At 43.7% G+C, this 17050-nt stretch overlaps 1 protein-coding gene across 1 annotated transcript in view; it reads left to right on the forward strand.

Annotated features, from left to right (window-relative positions):
* Window positions 1–17050, forward strand: part of PGM2L1 (phosphoglucomutase 2 like 1) — a 41965-nt gene that overhangs the window by 2256 nt on the left and 22659 nt on the right. Inside the window, exon 3 of the mRNA XM_054193074.1 lies at window positions 14414–14581. Coding sequence (XP_054049049.1) covers window positions 14414–14581 — 168 coding nt within the window. The remainder of the gene's footprint in view (window positions 1–14413; window positions 14582–17050) is intronic.

The following is a 17050-nucleotide window of genomic DNA, read 5'->3' on the forward strand; positions in this document are numbered from 1 at the left end:
TCTGATCAAGGAAAAATCTATGCGCTACATTCACAGCTGTATTTAGCTGTGGGGAGCTTTCGTCCTCTAGCTTAATTGAAAATTACTTGCTGTAATTAATTCTTAGAGCTGTGCTCTTCATCCTTTTTGATTTGGATGTACGTGCTAACCTCTTCTAAAACTGTTACTGGTTATGGGCTGGGGCGTGGGTGGGTGGAGGAAACCTAACCATATGATCATCTTTTTGCTTTCCTTCTCTCTTACAGCAGCATCTTCATTAATATTTACAGCAGCAGTTCACTAACTAAAACTCCCTCCTTTCCCATTCTCTCTCCTTAATTGCTGTCTGTTTACTTTTGTCTTGGAGGCAGGAGACACCCACCTTTTGTTTGGTCCTCATTGGTAAACTATGTGAACAATTAGTCATTGTTCTATATTTTTCTCCCTTTAATTCCTCTTCATCCACTCTCTAACTTTCCTATTGTACTTCCACATCTGCCTTGAGTCTCCTGAAGGAGTCTGGCTTGTGTAGAAAGCTGTGTCAGAGCAGTTTTCTCCAAGAAAACTGCTTTTCTTTAGAGCAAATGTTGGAATTTTGGACCTTGGTTGTAGTAATGATTTTACGTGCTTGTCTTAAGTGGCTTTATAGAGTGGCAAGAATGTGCTACACACACAGAGTGGCATGAAAATGAGGTGTGCTTGGTACACTAGCTGAGCATTTGTTGTACATGGCAGCGGAAGAGGTTTCACCCTAAGTCTGAGGGTCAGATACAGGCCCAGCAGCTGGTGGGAGAGCACAGTATGATTAAGATCCTGACCTACTTAATGAAAACCATGGTCCTAAGGGAAGATTCACAGCTTTGCCTGAAAGTCAATGCCCTCTTGCTTTCCCTCAGTTAGTCCTCCCTCTGTAAAAGTGAAGCCTAAGCTCAAGATGTTGGCTGCTGGTTTATTGATTAGCCCTGTAGGATTCCTGGCAAGACTCCTGTTCCTGGGCATGCTCTGTGTAGGGTAGCTTTGCCCATCTTCAATAAAGATAAGGAGGAGTGTTTGCACACAGACTGTTCCTGGGCCGTGGTGGTTGTGGTGGAGCATACCTGGGAGAAGGGGATTTTCTGTGCTTATTACAAAGGCACTGTTAGAACGTTGCATGGGGGGAAATACTTGAATTATTTCTGCAGGAGCTGCGTGTGCGGTCCCCTTTCACTATACTCTCATTTTATTTTTACTAATTCATGGACTCATTGTTAGTGCACAAAGGTAGCATGAATAGCTTCCTACTTGCTAACAAGGTGGCTTGGTTGGTTTTAGAGGTTTTTTTTTATTTTAATGACCCTCAGTGTTCTTTCAACTTTTGTGATTTTTAAGATGCCTTTCAGGAGGAAATGGACTTGGTAGTTCGAGACCAATAACCTGCTCTTGTCATTCAACTTGCAATATTTTTTATTAAGACTTCTAAGTGATTTTTTAAGAGTAAAAAGTCTAGGAATTGGCCATAAGTGACAAGAGAAATTCTTCAAAATTACATGTATGTGTTGCAGGCTCTAACATTAAAACATGGAAGATAAAATTGTGAACTATTGAAACAGTTGATTCTGGGTAGACTGGGCCGCAAAACCTGTATTGGAACAACCAACACTACTGAGAGCGCCTAAACAAGTTTGTGAAATGAAGGAAGCGCTGAAATAACACAAGTACTGTGCTTTAGTGCCTGTTCTAAGACATTAAACTATATGAAGTCCATCAGAATAGTCTTGAAACTTGTACTTCATGGGATTACTGTCTGTATTGATAAATTAGCTATATTGCTGTCTGTGTTGTCATGGGGGCAGGAAAGGATATCGCCGTTCTGTGTTTAGAATTTCAGATATCAGAAATAAGACGTGAGCATTAAGACTTGCTTTGTATAATTTGGAACTTCCCCATGTTAGGTGCATCTGAGTTCATAAATGTAAGTATTCTATATGATGTAGGATCTTATGTGTTTTTTTAACTGCTGGTCTGCACGTATTTGGGTGGTCTAATGATTTTAAAATTTTTATTCTGCTTCAGATCATAATGAGAGAATTGCAGAAAGAAGGTAGTCTCACCCTTCCTCATTGCTATACTTCCCCCTCACTACCTGCCTGAGCTGGCACAATATTCATGTAGTTGTTTAGGGAATGGATCCAGGGTGGTGGGGGGAAGGGAGTGGATTTGTTATTGATCAGACTCACTGCAGCTGCATAAATGTTTTTCCTGACACAAGAAAGGGGCCAGCACATTAGTGGGAGCAGTCTGGAAATGTGAGAACTGCCTCTTTCAGCAGCAGTGAGCTATAAAGCATTACTCCAATAAGTTTCAATCCAGTTTATTTAAAAAGACATGCGGAAGTGGCTGTAAAAAAGCAGTTATGTAAGGTTTTTTGTTTCTTGTTTTGTATTGGGCCAATATAAAAGCGGTGGCTTGTCTGCTGGCCTGTGCAGCTGCCTCCTGGGGAGTCCTGCAGCACCCAGCCCTGGTGGCTTCCACCCACCCGGGTTCCTCTGTGCAGCTCTCAGATTTATTCATAGGTACGCTGTATATATGTGTATTTATGCATGTGTGCACATCACAGACATATATATAAGGAAACAAGGACAGCAAGGAGCAATCCCAAAAGGTACCAAAAAAGATAGTACAAACTGGAGGAACCAGCCAATGGGTTCATGAATCAGAAACTTTATTTTGAGGAACTTTATGTACTTAAGGTGGGTGATGGGGCAGTTACTCTGTTCATGGCTGTGGGGTTTCTCTAGCTGCCGGTAGAGCAATGGAGAGGAAGGATGGAAGGTGGTGGAGAGGTTACTTTGTCCGTGGCTGTGGAGAGCTTCTAGCTACTTGTAGGCCAACGATGGGGTATGGAGGTGGTAGAATACAGAGGTGGTAGGTTGTGTGCAGATATCTTTGTCCTCAGCTTTGGGGAGCTTCCAGCTGCCTGTAGGGCCATGATGGAATGTGGAGGTGGCGGGTGGTAGGGTACAGAGATGGTTGGTGGGGCAGTGCTGTCTTTGTCCATGACAGATAAGCTTCTAGCTGCCTGGAAGACCATAATAGGGTGTGGAGATGGAGGGTGGTGCAGAAATCCTTTGGTCATTAGCTGTTTGGAGCTTCCAGCTGCCTATAGGCCCATGATGGTATACAGAGAAGGTGAATGGTGTGGAGATCCTTTGTCCTCGGCTGTGGGAAGCTTCCAGTTGCATGTAGGACCATAGTGGGTTGTGGAGACGGAGGGTGGTGCAGAGATCCCTTTGTCTATGGCTTTGGGGAGCTTCCAGCTGCTGACAGCCCATGGTGGGTTATGAAGAAGGTGAGTGGTACAGAAATACCTTTGTCCTTGGATTTGGCAAGCTTCCAGCTGCCTGTAGGACTGTAATGGGGTGTGGAGATAGAGTGTGGTGGGGTGCAGAGAGGGTTGGTGGTGTGGTGCTCCCTTTGTCCATGACTGTGATGAACTTCCAGTAAGCCTGTAAGTCTGTAATGGATTGTAAAGATGGAGGATGGTGCAGAAATCCTTTTGTCCTCAGCTATGGGGAGCTTCCAGCTGCCTGTAGGTCTGTGATACAGTACAGACAGGGGCTGTGTGTGTTTCCTTCCCCGTCATGGTCCTACAGGCGTCTGGAAGCACCCCATAGCCGTAGACAAAGGGATCTCCGCACTACCCTCCATCTCCATGCTCCATTATGGTCCTACAGGCAACTGGAAGCTCCCCACAGCTGAGGACAAAGGGATCTCTGCACCACCCACCATTTTCAAACACCATCCACCCACATTCTCCGAACCCTGTCATGGTCCTACACGCAACTGGAAGCTCCCTGCAGCCAAGGGCAAAGGCAGCATTGCACCACCAAACATCTACGTACTGCATAACCTATCATGAGCCAGATTAAAATAGAATTAAAAGCAGCAGGTCCTATCTACTGCTCAGTTTTAAAGACTTATGCTGCTGAAATTGGTGGGTTTGAAGGCTAAATTCTGGAAGAAAAATGCTTGTCAAGTTGTCTGTGGGTAATATTTCACATGTTAGAGATTAAAGACACATTCAGTGCTAAGCCCTGCATCCACGAGTGCACTGAGGACATCTCAGTGTGAACCTCAGGACTCAAGTCTTTCTCTCCCTGATATGAACCAGAGATTTTGCTAGGACTGTCCTGTGCTACACGCTTCAGTTAGACACTGGAACAAAATACATAAATTAACTTCCATCTCCTTGGTTTACTGCAGCAGTATTACATCCTCTTTAACTGACAGGACCAGAAGCCATCGGCACAAAATGAAACACGGGAGGTATCTTCTAAACACCAGGAAACACTTTTTTACTGTGAGGGTGACCGACCACTGGTACAGGTAGCTCAGGGAGGTGGTGGAGTCTCCGTCCTTGGAGATATTCAGTAGCTGTCTGGACAGGGTCCTGGGCAACTGATTGATTGTCAGTGTCCCTGCTTGAGCAGAGGTCATTGGAAAAGATGACCTCTGGAGGTCCTGTTCTGTAAAATGAAAATCTGCTTTAACTTGTTTTTATGAACTGTACAAAATCTACCACAAAAACTGAAGTAGTGAAATGAATGCCAACAGAAAGATGTTCTCTTCTTTACTGGATGCAATCTTAGCATGATCCTCAGGAAGAGCAGAGAACCAAGTGAATTCTGTGTGCTGTGAACTATCTCAGATTGTTGAACAACACAGTGATGTGGTCTCCTTTGCCCGTGACTTCTTCCTGTTTTGTATGCTGAGACACAGAATTAAGTTAAAGGACGTTGAGCTGTACTTCTGTTTGCTCCTCTTGCCATTAGTGTTTGGTCTTGTGTTGTCCTTCCTTTCTGAAATGCGACTGTGGGTCCCTCATCAGACAGTTGCTAATTCAGAGCTTTTTACAATACTTCCTCGCAGATACAGATTTCCAGGTTTTCGCACTCCTGAAAAAACAGCACGACGTGCCTGTCCCCCTCTCTTGGAGGGAAGTAGCATGTCAGCGGTGCAGTCTCTGTGTGCTTTCTGCAGTACAGTGTGGCTGTAGTCACGCTGTTTGTGGCCTTGTGCCCATCCACCTTGGAGGGTACGAGGCCACAAACGTACCCTCCAGGGCGGATGGGCGCATAATGCTTGGCTGAGCCCATCTTGTACGGTACGTGCAGCCTCCCTGCCTCAGGAACTCATTGCTCTTGTTAGTTCAAAGTGCTGGTGGGATGGTGGTTTTGATAGCGTGAAGACTTGAGTCCTTTGTACATGGGTTGTGTGACAAATGGGGAAGGTATCGGGCCTTTGGGGGACAGTATTGGAGGACTGTTTTTGGTGCATGGAGCAAAACTATTCCACGTTTCACTCCAAAGAGGGAGAATGGATGTAGACTGTGCCTAAAACATTCTTTCAACCTGGCTTCCTCCACTCTTATGGGCTCCCTACCAGAAGCAGCCGACTGTTATGGAGGTGTTGTGGCTTATTGAGGCACCAGGATTTGGGAACAAAACAGAACAAGACAAACTCATAATATAAATGTTCCCCCAGTGGGTTGGCAGAGACAAGGGATGTTCTGTAGGAAACCTTCTGCCTCTCAACTATGGTACCTACAGCCACGTGTAGGGGCTGTGATTTGCTCTACCATCACCTTTCCCTCTGCCACTGCAGTAACTAGCTTGAGTAACTGTTTGCCTGGAGTTACTCATCTGATTTCACGTAAAAATGTTGGTGCTGTTGCTGACCAGAAAACAAACATTTATTGCTTAAGAAGAGGTAATGAGAACCTACAATTTCTAAGAGAAATTGTAAAGGAGAACTTGATGCAAGTGCCACTGCTGGTCGTAAGTTGTGTATATGTAAGGTGATGAGCTGTGCCACAGCCAATGCTCCCTTTCTCTTTGTTAGCGGCTCCTACAAGTAGATACTCTGGTGTGTTTGGGACTTCAGGACTGATCCTGATTTTATTTGAAAAAAAGCTTATAACAATTGCTGATGAAAAACTAAAGGCTGGTTGGCAAAGCTTGGTGCACTTAATTTGTGGCTGTCACATTTGCTGAATTATAAGCAAATTTGAGACCTCTTCTTTTTTTTCACTTCTTCCAGGCTACGTATGCAAAGAGTTGTCCTGCAAGACAAAAAATGATTGCTATGAGAGTTGTAAACTGCCACTTATTTTGACAGGATATTAGCTTTGAAACCTAACTCTGGCAGTAAGTACACATTATTAACATGATTGGGAGTGAAAGAGCCAGTAAGAAATACTCAGCTAATGCCCTTTTAATTCTCCAGTTGTTTCCGATTATGTATCCTGATGAGCTACAAAAAAAGCATCATTCTGTCTCAATAGGCAACTGTATAGTATGTGGAAAACTGAGGGTGAAGAAGCATAACATTTAATTCAGTGAGAATTTTTTTTGTTTGTTTAATAAAACCTCAAGCCTTTCTTGATGTTGCTACATTGGACTGCAGCAGGATATGACCCCACAGTTCTGCCCCACATTTGATTCTGGCAGTAAATTTTTATAAGTAGTTGTTTAAAATATATCTTGCATCCCCAGCAGGCTTGTCCCCTTCCCTCTTCTTAAAAGCCATTATAACCATTTTCAAATTTAACTCCTCAGGACCACTAATATAGGTCACATGAAGTTCCTGACTGGGAACTGAAGTCAGAAACAACACGGGTAGCTTGCAAAAAAACACTTTGTGAGGAAGTAGTATTAGCTTTCTAGAGATGGCATGTATATATATTAGTGTAGTAATTTTACAGAAAAAATAATGTAGAACTTATTTTTTTTTTCTGGTGCTCATGTAGGTGCAGTACTATGTTCAGACTCTTACCCATTCAGCACCCTGGCTGTCTCTGTCCTAAATGATTCTTATTTCCATTTCTTTGCGACGGTGAATCTGAAATCCTGAAGGGAAGGTTCTGGTAGTCTCATTCTCTCTCCTCCCAGCTTGTTAGTATCACAAAACCCTGCTCTCTGTGAGAATGAGAGGACTACCTGAATGCACTTGGTAGAGTCTTGAAATGGGATAGGAAAACATTGCCTGACCTCTGGTTGCTCTTCACTTCTCACGTATCAAATGGCAAGCCTCAAAGCTATTTAAAAATTAAGAATGCTTCACAAATTTACATCTTAAAATGGTAGATAAATGTCTCTGAGGGCACTCATACCATGTTTGTAGGTGCTGCCAGATTGGGAAGCAGACGGTTGAGAGCAGAGCTGCTATTCAGAGGGGAGGTAGACAGGCCAGGGGAGCAGACCAGCGGGGACATTAAGTTAAATTTAATGAAGACAGGCTGCGCTTAGGAAGGAGGAACACCCTACGGCAATGCTGGGAGTCTCTGTAGGCAGGAGCCAGCAGCCTCCCCTGACAGTGGCGGAGGTTGACAGCATCCTGGGCCATTATAGGAAAGGAATTATCTCCCTTTACCCAGCACTTGTTAGCCAGCATCCAGATACCGCATCTGGTTTTGCGCCCCCCGGTACAAAATAGATATGGACAAACTGGTGCAAGTTCAGCAGAGGGGCTCCAACATGGTCGGAGGCTGGAGCACTCGCCCTGTGAGGTGAGACTGGGGGAGCTGGTGCTGTTTCTCCTACTTATCCCTTCCCTGAGAGCCACAGTCGGAAACTCAACTCCAGCCCACTCACCAGCCAGAGGCACCTCTTTCCTTCCCTGGCCCTTTTCTGTCCGCAGCAGTGTATGTTCAGGTAGCACGAGCCTCTCCTTGCACCGCCGTGGTCACTGTCACCTTATCTGCTGCCTCCTTGTGCACTGCTGGCAGTGCCCAGGACCCCTTCCCCACCTGGAGCAGGAGGAACGGCATCTGTTGCGTCTTGATTGCTGCCTTGTCCTGCCTTCTGACCTTTATATATGTGTGCATGTGGCTGCAAGGGGAGTGGAACCCTATGGCACGATGGCTGCTTGTCACATGCATGGGAAGCTGTTTTGCTGGCAGCAGAGGTTCCCCCATCCCTGTAGGGTGTGGGTCTGTGTGGGTCTCACTTCCCTCACCACTGCTGCCCTCTTTCTTGCCCTCATTGCCTTTGGGAGGTTGGTCCCTGTGGGCTTGAAGGACCCTGCTCTCTGCCAGACGCTTCTTCCACTAGTAAGTCATCCTCTGAAAGCCAGTAGCAGCTTTGAAGGGTCTGTCTCCCCCTTTTTTGGGGAGAGTTAGTGCTGCTTCTGCCAGACATTCTGCCCGGTGCTCAGCTCAGGCCTGTGCCACACGCATTCCTATCGCAGCAGACAGATCCTGCCAAAGCCATGGTACTCAGCCTCCTCTTTCCCTAACCACTTCCTAGTATGGGATAGTAGCCTCAGGCTGGTTACTGGGATATACGACCTAGAAAGTTGAGCAGTGAGGAACCTAATGAAATTCAACAAAGGGCATGTGTAGGGTCCTGCATCTGGGGAGGAATAACCCCCTGCACCAGTACAGGTTGGGGCTGACCCGCTGGAGAGCAGCTCTGCAGAGAGGGACCTGGGAGTCCTGGTGGGCAACAAGCTGACCAAGAGCCAGTGATGTACCCTTGTGGCCAAGAAGGCCGATGGTCTCCTGAGGGGCATTCAGAAGAGTGTGGCGAGCAGATGGAGGGAGGTCATCCTCCCCCTCTGCTCTGCCCTGGTGAGGCCTCATCTGGAGCACTGGCTCCAGTTCTGGGCTCCCCGGTTCAAGAAGGACAGGGAACTGCTGGAGAGAGTCCAGTGGAGGCTGTGGAGGGGCTGGGGCATCTCTGTGCTGAGGAAAGGCTGAGAGCCCTGGGGCTGTTCAGCCTGGAGAAGAGCAGACCGAGAGGGGATCTCATCAATGCTCAGCAAGAGCTAAAGGGCGGGGGGCAAGAGGATGGGGCCAGACTCTTTTCAGTGGTGCCTGGGGACAGGACAAGGGGCAACGGGCACAAACTGGACATAGGGCATTCCATCTGAACATGAGGAAAAACTTCTTTCCTGTGAGGGAGGCAGAGCCCTGGCACAGGCTGCCCAGAGAGGTGGTGGAGTCTCCTTCTCTGGAGATGTTCCAAACCTGCCTGGACACATTCCTGTCCAACCTGCTCTGGGTGACCCTGCTCTGGCAGGGGGTTGGAGTGGATGATCTCCAGAGGTCCCTTCCAACCCCTACCATTCTGTGATTGTGTGGTTTTGTGATATTCCCTGCTCACCTTTACAGGGCAGTGAAAGAGAAACCAGTCCCTGGCAGTCAGCCCCTGAACCCCTTGGGGTGTCCCTCCTAGACAGGTCACCAGTGCTTCTGGAGCGTCTGGGGGATCCTAGGAAAGACCACAAGTCACATCGGTAGGGTAAGGCTGCAGACACCAAGCTCACCCAGCACCTTTGCCCTCCGGAAGTGATGCTGCACTTGCTGGCACAGCTCTGGGGTCCCTGCCCTGACCTGCCATGCCTGAGCTGCTCCACTGTCCCTGGGTGCTTCAGCTGGTCTTCCAGAAAGTCTTGTTGGCCAGCAGCACAGAGATTTGGCATGCTGGGTGGATAGTGAAAGAAATGCTGTTTCCGTACTATTGACATCCATGTACTGCTTGACTTTAGAAGCAGCACTGAATTCTGCGGGCTCTTCAAATCACTGAATCCATGAGAAGATTTGAATTGCTTTGTTAGAGCCATTGGGGGTGCGTGAATATCTTAGAGCATTGCTTTTGTTAAGGAATGGCTATTTTTTTATGAAACAGCCTAGTTTATTTCTGCTTAATACAGGAAGCTCTCTAAGGAACTTGTCTTTTGCTTACGCTAGGCTTCTGCGTTGTGATTAACAGAGTTTACTAACATACTAATCCAGGCAACGGTTGAGAGCGGGCACTTAGTTGTTCGGTGTTTGTGTTTCTAAGCTAATTGAGTTTGGTGCTAACACGGTGCTGCTGCCTTGCTTGGCTTCAGAAGCTTGAAAAATTCTTTTCTAAGCAGTGATCTGCTATAGTTACTTTTTAATACATCAATGAACTACTTAAACCTTCTAGTAAGCCTCTCACCTCAGCATCATGTAATTGCATCCATAGGTGTTATTGATTATATTTCCTTGGAATTTAGAAATACAATGGGATGCTGCATACCTTGACTAATCTGATTTACCCTCCTAGTGCTTCACATGACTGGAAAGTTAGTGTTGGTGGAGAGAGTGACTATGCAGTGACTAATGACTTCAGAAAATATGCTCTGCATAAAGGAGTACTAGACTTTCTTCCTCATAACCCCAGTCTCTAATGTTAAAGTCTGTTGTGTATTTTAATGTTACAACTATTCCGCTTTGAAAAAATAAGAGCTACTGGGAAACTTTCATATGTATTACTTTATTTCATCACTGTAAAGCAAAACAGCAATAAAACCCTGGGTTTTTTTTAGAATTTGCATGGGATTGAACTTCAGTGGTGGAAACCATCATTATCTTTTAGCCACACCTGACTGCAGTGCTGTTTGAAATTCTCAGTTTAGTATGGTAAATGGTGTTCATACCCAAGCAGCATATTGCAAAAAGCTAGACTGGTCCATAGGCTTTGAAGCTCCAACTCCGAGAAAACTTGGAAAGCATGAAACAATGAAAAGCAATAAGGATCATGCCACGGTCGGTTTTGATAATAGCTGTCTTGAGATCAGTCTTCTAACGCTATTGAATGCGTAACCCAGAGCATGAGACAGGTCATCACCACATCTGAATTTACACCAAGTCTTGTAAAATACCTTCTTTTTTTCCCCTCCGTTATTCTTTTCTGATTGCAGGAAATTTTAGCTGAGTGTGACCTGAGCAAATTGAAATGTTATTTGGATGCTATTTTGTCTGTGTCGTTTTTGTTCCCTAGGAAATAAATCAGGTAGTTTCAGTCAAAAATGCATGATAGTCTATTTGTAAAATAAATGTTTGTGCTACTGCTTCAGAAAAGTCTTGCCTCAGTTTTGCAAAACTCCAGACCATATAAAACACGTTATTCTGTTTTTGCAGGCAAGCAATACAGCGTATCCTAGAAAGCTATTAAACATACTGTGTAATTTAGTAACCTTATTTTAAAGCAAAATGATGTATTGGATTATGATAGTGTGAAATGAGGATTTAATGTACTCTTGCCGCAGACTCTCTTCAGATTAGTCATTTGTTTCGTGGCTGACTGCCTATGAACAGCTAAAAGAGAAGTTTTCACTTCTGGGATTTAATATTTGTCATGCCCCATTGTTTTTGTTTTATTTTTAGGCCTTTTTTTATCTGTGTTGTGAGTAATGGCTCGTTTAGGTTGCAGAGTCATCGGAGAGCCTGAACAATAATGGCTTGCCTTTTTATTTTAAAGCACAAAGAAATTAAAATTTATTTTAAATTCACATGGCTTATCCTGCTAGTGTGCAAGATCTGTTATCAAGCTGTGGAAATAGCTTCAGATTTTTCAACAAGTTTTACTGAGTATTTTTTTCCTAATGAAAGTGTGCAGTTCATATCATTGTGCTTTTCCCAGCGTTTTTCAGATCCTCACGAAGAGCCTCTGTCTGTGCAGAACACGTTTCCCGGCTCTTCGGAGCCTGCGGGACCTGAGGCTGGCTGACCTCTATCTTAAATGTCAGGGGTGCTTCACCCTTGCCTTTCAGATTCCATTTGCCTTTTTTAACCCTTCCTCGGGACCCTGCTTGAAGCAACACCGTTTTAGAGAACACTTGTGCAGCCTGAGCTGTACTATTATACAGCTGGAGTAATTATTTTTTACAGCTGTGCATCAATTGTCTTCTAGACAGTCCATGTTGTTGGTGAGCCGGGCTGGGTTGTGCTGTTTATGGGAGCTGTGAAGCGTCTTGTCCAAACTGCATTTCAGTGGACAGGTTGAGTTTCTTGATGACCAAATGAATTTATAAAGCCTTCAAATGTTATAAAATATGGTACTTACTCAGCCACTTCTCTGAAAACAGCATTATATGGGTGAATCATTCCCTGTTAGTAGATGTTGTAAAAGGACACGTGTCGATATTCTTTTGTCATTTGTCAAACTGGACTCGCCTTCTCTCACTTCCCCCCAGCTCTCCCCAGGCATGTCTGGGATAGTGTGGTTGGTATTACCAAGACTATCTCATTCTAATCATCATAGATAATTAATATTAAAATTTACCTGTTTTCTCCCATTGTTTCCTAGCCTCAATATTAGGTGAGGGTGCAGAATAACTATGAAGAACAAATGGAGTGTGTGCACATGCGCTTTTTACACTTGGATGTTCATAGCTTCGAGAGTGGTGCAAGTTAGGGAAAATACTGAATGAACAGACGCAGATTTCAATAATCAGTGTCTCTTATCCACCCTGCTATGTAACATACTGCGTGCTGTATAGGATTGACTCTAAAACACTCGTAGGATTGTAACTTTTCCTACCTTAAGGTAAATACTGGAATTAAGCCTTTTGGAGATGTGTATAATCACTCCCTCAGCTGAATGAGGAATGGTAGTAAATGTGTTCTTCATACTTGGGAATGACAAAGGTTTATACAATTTTGTAAATGCAAGGCCTCTGTTTAAAATGGAATGGGTTTCAGATCACAAGAATTGCTTCCTGCTGTTCTATTTAGCCAAATGTTTTTCTTGGTGAGTGGCCTTTCATTTTAGTCACAGGTTTTAGATAATAAAGGCATGGGATGACAACATTTTTTGAAATGTTCTGTCCTGACTTGCCTGGTGTTTGTATCCCTTTTGTTGGTACAAAGAGCCCTTCTGTGCAGATGTGGAACTGCCTACGTAGGGTGTTCTAAGGTGGCCCTTGCACCTTTGTCTACCTTCCTGCCATGATTTTGCTGTCCTTAGGCCTTTTTCTAGGCATCTGCTGTTGGGGTGCTGAACTAACCGACCCTTTGGTCTGACCTGCTGCAGCTGCTTTCAGGTAACGGTGGAGCAGCCGACAAGCGAGTCCCTGCTGCAACACGGACTGTACGAACACCAGCACTAACTGCAGGGAGCGTTGGGTTCCAGTAGCTGTGGAAGTGGAGGTGAAGTGGTGTAACAGCCGTCTGACAATGATACCAGAAAGGGGGAAGGGCTCTGGCTCTTCTATATGAACCGCAAGACTGTTTATAAATTGATATACATCAAATTGACTGATTTACATAGTCTTTTATTTTTAAAAATTCTTCTGAGTAGGTTAGTGGGCGTATATTTTGCTGGTTTTGGGGGCAAATCATAAAGCAACTGCTATCTTTGTGTTCTCTAAGACCAACAGTAAAGTTATGTTTCACTGACAGGAGTACTGCTTTTGGGAGCAAAATGTTTGGTTTTTTTCTTCAGAATGGTACTAACTCTTAAAGATACAACCAGTGACCTCTTTGGAGAATTCTTTGTTTGGTGGCTGTATCACAACTGTGTATAAAATGCATTCTGTCAGAACTTTTAAGTAACTGGGGAAATTTGTTTTTAATTCTCTGGGTTTTACCCAGGTTGACATCCTCCTAAATAACGTTAAAAATCTAAGTTTGGAGAGCAGTGAAAGTGGCTGCCATAATGATGCATGTGATACTTACCTTCAGGAATAGGACTTATTTTTCAGCCCACTCATATCCAGGGTATTTACTGAGAGGGGAAAGTGTGAAAAATGGATTTTCTGACAAATACCTATCTTTATGGGAGAGTTTGTGACAAATAGGGGCTTTGACTCTATTGTACCTACCTCACTAGCAATTAATGTAACTTGAAAAGACAGGCTTTATTTTTGGTTTGACAATGTCAGCTTTATTTTACTGTGCCTGTTTACAGACCTTTCCTGCGGGTGGGGAGGAAGGAAGCGCTGCTTTGAAGTTAGGATTTTTGTCTGTCTTCCAGCAGCACGGATTGAGAATTAACTTGTGCTGCCTGCCTTGGAAAAACCTGTTGTAAAGTCTGTGCTCCTCACTTACAGGCTTCATGTGGCCGGAAGGTGTATTAACGTCAGGGCAAACACATCAGCGTATCAATGGCAGCAAGAGCTCTTCAATCTTTTATAATTAAGGATGATACAGAAAAGAGAATATGATAGAAATGAGAGTTACAATGGAGGCTAGTTTGTGCAGACAGGCATTTTATAGGATAGGAATAACTTGTTGCACTGCAGAACTAGGAATTACTTAAAAACAATGTGCATATAGAATCATACAATCTTATAATGGTTTCGATTGGAAGGGACCTTAAAGATCATCTCATGCCAACCCCCTGCCATGAGCAGGGACACCTCCCACTAGACCAGGTTGACCCAAGCCCCGTCCAACCTGGCCTTGAACCCCTCCAGGGATGGGGCAGCCACAGCTTCTCTGGGCAACCTGGGCCAGGGGCTCACCACCCTCACAGCCAAGAATTTCTGCCTGAGATCTCGGCTCAATCTCCCCTCTTTTAGGTTGAAGCCATTACCCCTTATCCCATCACTACATGCCCTTATAAAAAGTCCCTCTCCAGCTTTCTTGTAGTTCAGATCCTGCTTTCAAGAACTAAATGAAGACCTTCGTTTTCTTTTGCAGAACCAAAAAACAAAAGAACAGATCGAAAGCTTGTTACAGAATGGAAAGCATAAAGAGTTACGGGATCGTCTCTGCTGCAGACTGACCTTTGGGACTGCCGGGCTGCGCTCTGCTATGGGAGCGGGCTTTTGCTACATTAATGATCTTACGGTGATCCAGTCAACACAGGTGAGCTGAATAGTTGTATGGGAGAGGAGTGGATGGTTTCACAGTAAATGTTTGGGTTATACAGTGTACGGCTGAAATATACAAGCTGAGGGTGAAATACGGCAGCCCTTCAACAGGAGAGTTTTCCTGAAAACAAGTAGATTAAATAACTACTCTTTACAACTAAAGTTCATGAGAAATTAATTCAGAGTACATTTGAAACTGGTATTATCTGGACTTTGAGCATGTGAAAGAAGAATCTGAATTTGAACATTGATTTTTGTAGGGTTGTAGTCCTGTTAAACTGTCATTCCTGACTTCAGTAGTGATTCTTGCACATACTTTATTACAGTAAATATTAATCAAAAAGTAGGTGGGTTCTTAATCTGCAAAATATAGTTTTCTCTCACCTCAGTGAAGGTAGTGGGAGGCAAGGAAAGAGAAGTACTGAACCCTTTTGAGATTGAATAGCGTGAGTCAGAAAATGGATGTTCCCCATTTCCTTTCCTTATGAACATATAAAATAAAAATGGGTTTGGACTGTGTATGTTAAATATACTTAAACATCCTATCTGTTCCTACTTCTTGACTATTGAAAATATAATGAACTGATGTATTTGTAACCATTGTACTTGGAACATCAATAAAAAGTTTTTGTTATGACAAACCTATTGAATCTTACCTACTTTGTTAAGTACTTTTTTATAAATGGAACTTCATCCATATGATAAAAGGTGGTTTATTACATGATTTACAAAGGGTTGGTAAAATCTCTCATTTAATGCTGTGTACTTAAACGTTTTATAATAGCCGTCTCTTTGCAGGTTGATGCTCTGATACAAGTCCCTCAGTAGACATGACTGAAGGAATTTATTTTATGTTGGCTCGCTTAAAACTTGGAACAGCTGGGGCTCTATTAAGCTGTTGGACATACTGCTAATGTCTGACTTATACAACTGGAGCCCGAACTCTTGCAGTGAAACCAAATTCCAATAGCTGTTTGTATGGGCTTTGAAAAGAATAGAAGTAACGTGTTGCAACTCATTGGTAGTGTTTGAAATGCAGCCTTATGTATATATATGAGCATTTTTTCTCATCAGTATCATCTTGGATCTGTCTAACAGAAAGTTTGCTTTAGGCTTCTAACCTCTAAACTGGACACATCTTAGAATGATGCTTTCTTTAATTCCAGCCTTACTGAGCCGAGTATGCCAAACTCATCTGCTACAAATACCATACGGGTGTGAACAAAACTTACTGGTGTGGTGCAGGTGGTCCCCACTGATCCAGTGGGAATGACCTGAAGAGATTAAGAAAAATAGTTTAAAAACTAGTAGTTTGTTGCCAGTGATGGAATAGTTAAGAGTAGTGAAGTTGCTTTGAACAATTCCAGTTTTCTTTGAAGCAGAGTAAACATCTTAATAATGCAGAGGAAGTGAATAATAGTCACTTTGCTTTTTGGCCTGTGCAGCCTGTTGAATTTGGAGTTGCTCATGCTCCCAGCGCCTGAACGTTGCATGCTGCCTTTGTGTTTCCAGTCTCATGAAAGCGTGACGGAGCTTGGATCGGCTGACTGATATGCATTCTTGGCAGAAAGCAAAAAGTTTCATTTTGGTCAGCAGGGAATGTGTTTGCAAGTTCAGTTTCTTGGGCATTGCTGGTTTCTGAAAGTAACAAACTGGGTTGTATTCAGTTGCTCCCTCTGTGGAGCTTCTATTTTTAGTTGTTTATTAAAGCCATATATCAAGTTGGGAAAAGCAATCTGTCATGGAGACGCAATCTCTAGGAAGCGGATTAGAGCTTGTTTTTGAAGTAAACTGCATCAAATTTAATCTCTTTGTTTGAGTACTCTTGTTTCAGAAGCTAATGGCATTAACAGTTTTGCTGAACTGAACCTGAAAACAGGCAACCCTGTCTCTCTATTTGTCCTCACCTGCTACGGGAATAAATAGACATTCAAAAAAGTAGACTTCAGTGTAACTAAAGTACTTCCTTCAGTTAAAATAAACCTGAGTTAAGTTGCATGCCTAAGCACATGCTCTGTTCTTCATTTGCGTGATTATATTGATATCATGAAAATTCAGATCCAGAAAGGCACAGAATATCCAGAAGTTGCTTTTGACTCTTTGGAAGACTGTAGGTATGTAACCTAGGCATAAAGCCTAGATTTTCCTGCTCAAGTATCGCTTCTGTCCTGCTGAACCAATTGCTTTTGTTAATAGGCAAGTAACTCGTCCCTGACCTTCACAATGACAAAACCAGTCATCTTTGCATCATTGCTCTGAGTTTCCTGTTGCTATATAAACAAAGCTAAAGATAGTAGTTGAAAAACTAAATACTGGACTTCATAAAGCTGTTACTGTCTTTCTTGATTTCATCAATCAAAAATCTTTCCATCCCGTTTGTGATACCATCACTTTCCCCTCACTTCTCTTTTGAAATTAAGGGCCTAGATGTGCAAGAGGATTATTTAAAACGTGACTGTAGAAG

This window comes from Rissa tridactyla, chromosome 1, assembly GCF_028500815.1.
Source record: "Rissa tridactyla isolate bRisTri1 chromosome 1, bRisTri1.patW.cur.20221130, whole genome shotgun sequence".
Classification (NCBI taxonomy): Eukaryota; Metazoa; Chordata; class Aves; order Charadriiformes; family Laridae; genus Rissa; species Rissa tridactyla.